This window comes from Mytilus californianus, unplaced genomic scaffold (genome assembly GCF_021869535.1).
Source record: "Mytilus californianus isolate M0D057914Y unplaced genomic scaffold, xbMytCali1.0.p SCAF_12, whole genome shotgun sequence".
Lineage (NCBI taxonomy): Eukaryota > Metazoa > Mollusca > Bivalvia > Mytilida > Mytilidae > Mytilus > Mytilus californianus.
Genome location: NW_026262604.1, coordinates 34,595,612 through 34,601,365, shown reverse-complemented (window position 1 = coordinate 34,601,365; position 5,754 = coordinate 34,595,612). Strand labels below are relative to the sequence as shown.

At 35.3% G+C, this 5,754-nt stretch overlaps 1 protein-coding gene across 1 annotated transcript; it reads left to right on the top strand.

The window, feature by feature from the left end:
- The first annotated feature begins 890 nt into the window (after positions 1-890).
- LOC127721732 (uncharacterized) lies at positions 891-3,976 on the top strand. The gene is made up of 2 exons (XM_052228533.1): positions 891-3,402; positions 3,767-3,976. Exon 1 carries the CDS (start codon positions 1,085-1,087, stop codon positions 3,086-3,088), a length of 2,004 nt encoding a protein of 667 aa, XP_052084493.1. The 5' UTR covers positions 891-1,084; the 3' UTR covers positions 3,089-3,402; positions 3,767-3,976.
- The last annotated feature ends 1,778 nt before the right edge of the window (positions 3,977-5,754 follow it).

Genomic DNA, 5,754 nt, shown 5'->3' with positions numbered 1-5,754 from the left:
TTCCATTGATGACTTAGCGAAGAAAGACAATGACGTGTGGTTTTTGCCTCATCATGGAGTTTTCCACCCTAGAAAGAAGAAAATAAGAGTCGTGTTTGATTGTGCGGCTAAATTTCAAGGTACATCCCTGAACGAGCGATTACTTCAGGGTCCTAATCTGACAAATACTTTAATTGGAACTTTGATAAGGTTTAGACAAGATGAAATCGCAATAATGGGCGATATAGACAGCATGTTTCACCAGGTGCGCGTACCGTCTAAAGATGCGAATTATCTTCGATTTTTGTGGTGGCAAGGTGGAGACTCTCGAAAGAAACCAACAGAATATCAAATGAATGTTCATCTATTTGGTGCGACATCTTCGCCTAGCTGCGTGAACTTTGCACTTAGAAAAACTACCGAAGATTGTAACGGACAGTTTAATGAAGAAGTAATAAACACTGTGCTACGTAATTTCTACGTCGATGATTGTCTCAAGTCTACAAAAAACGTTAGTAAAGCGGTGTGCTTAGTTCAAGATCTACAGTCTCTTTTGAGTCGTGGTGGATTTAGGATCGCGAAATGGATCAGTAATAACAGGGAAGTAATGCGATCAATACCAATTTCGGATATGGCGGTTGGTATCAAGGACTTAGACTTGGATCAAGATACACTTCCCATCGATAGGGCATTGGGCATTCAATGGTGCGCTGAAACAGATACTTTTCGTTTCAAAATTTCAGTAAAGGAACAACCTAAAACTAGAAGAGGCATTTTGTCGATGGTTAGTAGCGTTTACGACCCCTTAGGATTTCTTGCACCATTTGTTCTTCGTGCTAAGATGATACTTCAAGAATTGTGTAGGCTTCGCCTGGATTGGGATGACCCAATTCCACCGAAACTAGAATCTTTGTTTTCGTTATGGTTCCAAGATTTACATGAACTTTCAGATTTCAAAGTAGATAGGTGCTTACGACCAGAAAAATATGGAGAAATAAAGAATGCTCAGTTACATCATTTCTCAGACGCAAGCGAAAGCGGATACGGTACTGTTACATATCTTCGTTTAGAAAATACTTTCGGTGAAATTCATTGTTCATTTGTGATGGGAAAAGCACGCGTAACACCACTGAAGACGATAACAGTCCCACGACTTGAACTAACTGCTGCTACTGTGGCCGTCCGTACGAACAAAATGTTGTTAAATGAGTTAGAAATACCAATTGATCGGTCTATATTTTGGACGGACAGTATGTCAGTTCTACGATTCATCTTGAATGAAGATGCTAGATTTCAGACTTTTGTAGCAAATAGACTCGCTGTAATTCATGAAGGTTCTTTTACCGATAATTGGCGTTATGTGAACACCAAGCATAATCCAGCAGACCATGCTTCAAGGGGTCTTACTTCTTCTGAAATGAAAAAACGTAATTGGATGGTTGCACCTGACTTTCTATGGAAAGATGAGGACTTTTGGCCAAAGCCATCGTCAGAAAATCACGAGACAATATGTGCAAACGACCCTGAAGTTAAACAAGCAACTGTGCGAACAATCATTAAAACCGAAATTCCAGATGACAATTCTTTGGGAGTCGAGAAACTTATCGCGTATTACTCATCTTGGATGTCGTTAAAGCGAAGTGTAGCGTGGATACTTAAAGTTCGTAAGGAGTTACTTAGACGTGTCAGTAATAAGAAACAAGATAACAAAATGACACTCGTTAAAGAATCGGATTCGAAAGATTGTACTAAACGAATATCATTTCAGGATTTAAAAGACGCCGAACATTCAATTCTAGTTTATGTGCAGAGACACGAATTCACTGATGAGATTAACACTCTTTCCAATAACCGAACAGTCAAGGCTACAAGTAATATCCGGAAACTCGACCCAGTTTTAGATGGCGATCTTTTACGTGTAGGAGGACGTTTAATAGAGTCAAAAATGCCGGAAAACTGTAAACATCCGATTATATTACCAAAGGGTCACCACATCTCTGAATTGATTCTTAGACAAATACACATTGATTTACAACACAGTGGTAGAAATCATTTGCTAGCTCACCTTCGTGAAACTTATTGGTTGATAAATGCACCCTCAGCTGTGCGAAAATTGATATCAAAATGTGTTGTGTGTCGTCGCTTAAGTGCGCCCGTAGGTGAACAAAAGATGGCTAATTTGCCATCAGATCGTATTACGCCGGATGAACCACCTTTCTCGAGAGTAGGAGTAGATTATTTTGGTCCTTTCGAAGTAAAACAACGTAGATGTCGTATCAAACGCTATGGTGCGATTTTTACTTGCCTGTCTAGTAGAGCTATTCACTTGGAGGTAGCTGCATCTTTAGATACTAGTTCATATATTAACGTTTTACGACGATTCATTGCTCGTCGTGGTCAAGTAGAAAAGATCAGATCTGACAACGGCACGAACTTCGTTGGCGCAGAGCGCGAACTTAAGAGCGCATTAAGTGAATGGAATTTGAATCAGATTGAGAATGCGATGCTACAAAAGAACATAGATTGGCAGTTTAATCCTCCGGCAGGTTCGCATTTCGGAGGTGTATGGGAGAGGTTGATCAGAAGTGTACGCAAGACAATGAATAGTGTTATTAGAGAACAAGTTTTAGACGATGACGGTCTGAATACAGTTTTTTGTGAGATAGAATCAACTCTCAATAGTAGACCGATTACGATGAATTCAGATGACCCAAGTGATTTGGAAGCGCTGACGCCAAATCATCTGTTGCTTATGAAACGCAAAGCTTACTTACCTCCTGGACTATTCAGTAAAACAGACAATTATTGCCGTCGAAAATGGAGACAAATTCAGTACATTGCAAATCTATTCTGGAGTCGTTGGGTTCGAGAGTACCTTCCCATGTTACAAGAACGTCAGAAATGGCATAAACAGAGGAGAAATTTAATGGTTGGGGACATTGTGATTGTGGTTGACTCAAATGCTCCGAGAAATTCATGGCCCATGGGGCGGATTAATGAAATAATTCCAGACCGCAACGGACTCGTGCGTCAAGTGAAAGTAAAGATCGGAAACAATGTACTTACTCGTCCGGTAGATAAATTGTGTACTCTTTTAGAACTTGATTAACATTTATCTTGTCAATCTAATATTAGTCCAAGAACTTTAGTTAGTTGTAGAAAGTGAACTCAAACGTTATGAACACTATTGTTACATAATTTTGCTTATTTTGTTGAGATGCATATTTTTTATTGCTGATTTAGGTGTAATTGTTCCGCACTGGCTATACAATTAGGGAGCTGGTATGTAATGTCAATTTCATAAACATATTTTTTGTCGATTCACTATTCATGTACAGTGATTATTAGAGAGTTCCGAATGAAAATGACGCCAATAACTTGACAAAATCTGTGTTGAAATTTTGTGGAAATATTTCTAATTTGGTGAGTTTTTTGTATTGAAATTATTGTATAAACCTTCCGTAACTTGTCTGAGTTGTATTGCATAATTTAAGAACTTTATTCAGTGAATATAATTGTCAAAGTCCTCTCAGACGCATGTTGTATTTCTATAAATAGATATTTCACAGGTTGTAAAGTGCGAATCGATAATTAGATTTTTGTGTCAATGATGTTTCATTGATTTGTGGTTAATATTGTTTTTATGTATTTTCACTGGGTAAAACAAGATGTTTACAATTTTTGGTATATATACATTTGTTAATTGTTCTCTGGATAACATGTATTTTGCATGTTTTGAACTTTTATTATTCAAGTGAATGACAGTATTTTTCTGTTTTCTTTTCAGTAAATCGTATTTACCGTATTTAGAGTATGACGTATTTGTATGGAACGTATTCGTATTGAGGAATTAAATATGGAACGTTATGATGTATTGAACTTTATTATAATATATCACTGTGTTTACTGTGTTCACTGGATATAATAAAGATTAATAAACTTTCTCTGGAATACGCATTTGCCTTAGTATATTTCCACACCCTAAGTTTCTAGCCAACACATTGTTTGTATTATTAATATGGTTGTCAAAATATTGTTACTGTTTGTTTCATACATAAACCTCTTTTTAAGGCTAACTGATATAAAATACAATTGTAGATGTATTGAATTGTAATTGAAGTGTTATATTATGTAAATGGTATCAGGATACACTTTAAATATAAATTATCTTATTCAATATCTATCTGTATTGTATTAAGTCACTAGCACACTGTGTAACAAATTCATTTTACCTACTATCTTAATATTTGGTATTTATACTAGTGGCCTTGACAAAAACAAATGCCAAAAATAAAAAAAATGTAAGCTGTAAATGTGTTCTTGTACTATGAACAACAAAATTATTTATATGTAAAAATTATTTCCGTTTTCCATTACTGTACAAAATATTTCATTTACCCGTGTAAATTATTCTATTTGGCGGCATTTTGTTCAAGGTTTACATCGTTAAATGGCCGCATTTTGTTCAAGGTTATGGTTGACTAAATTCAGACTTTCTGAAATTGTTTATTATCTCAACCCTTAGTTTATTGATTTTGTATAACATTGTGTCATAGATCAAGTTTATTCTTTCAGTGTATATTCACTTGTTTGTGTTCACATGTCTTTTGTTTGAGTAAAGCCATTTCACTTGATATTTTTAGTGTCTATTTCTATGTTGTGAATTACGCTGTTGTATCAGGTGAAGGTCGGTACCTATTGAAACGTTTAAATTGCTGTTTGCACCTGTCCTTAGTCAGGAACCTGATGTTTAGTGGTTGTCGTTTGTGGATGTGGTTCATAAAGGTTTCTCGTTTCTCATTTTTTATATAGATTAGACCGTTGGTTTTCCAGTTTGAATGATTTTACACTAGTCATTTTTTGGGGCCATTTATAGCTTGCTGTTCGGTGTGAGTCAAAGCTTCGTGTTGAAGACCGTACTTTAATTGACCTATAATGGTTTACTTTTACAAATTGCGACTTGAATGGATAGTTTCTCATTTGCACTCATACCACATCTTGTTATATCTATTTATGAATTTATTTCAATCGTTCATCTACAATTTCTTTGTCTTGATAATTACATTACATGTATATTTCATTATAATACGTTATTTTAATTGGCAATCTCAGGTCATTCTGAAATCAACATTCATTTCCAAATGAAATGTAACATTCATGATAACACAAGCTTTCACCGCTGGTCAATAAAAGAAAAACTTGAAAGAAATTATGTTATCGTGATCCTATCATAAAAAGTAATAATAAGTGTTGAATACTTGTTTGAGTAATTTTATAGGGTTGTAAAAGTGTTGATCGTGTATACATTTTTAGAATGCCATGCTTCTGCACTTCAAACAAAATGTACTTCGGTCAACACTTTTACACCCGTATAAATTTACAAAAAAAGTATTCAATTCTTAATTGAAATCTTTCTGATAATCCCTCAACACCATGTTGTTTTTATAAAGGGACATAACACCACTACTAGCTGTGATTTGAAATAAATTAGGCCCGACCTTCTAACCCCATATGAAATATAAAAGGCCTCCATACAGATACTTTTAACCAATTGTATTTCTAGAAATGTAATAAAGGAGGTAAGAAGAGTGCCCATATACCCTATCAAGGTAGCCAATCAAATTGTATAATTAAACTCCAGTATAATTCATTTGGTCTTATAAGGCATAAATTTTAAATGACTTCTTAGAATGGACAATAAAATATCCTGTGCACATCAACACTTACTTGTACTCTTTTCTGCTGGTCTGACTAGACTTGGCAATTCTTTTTGCT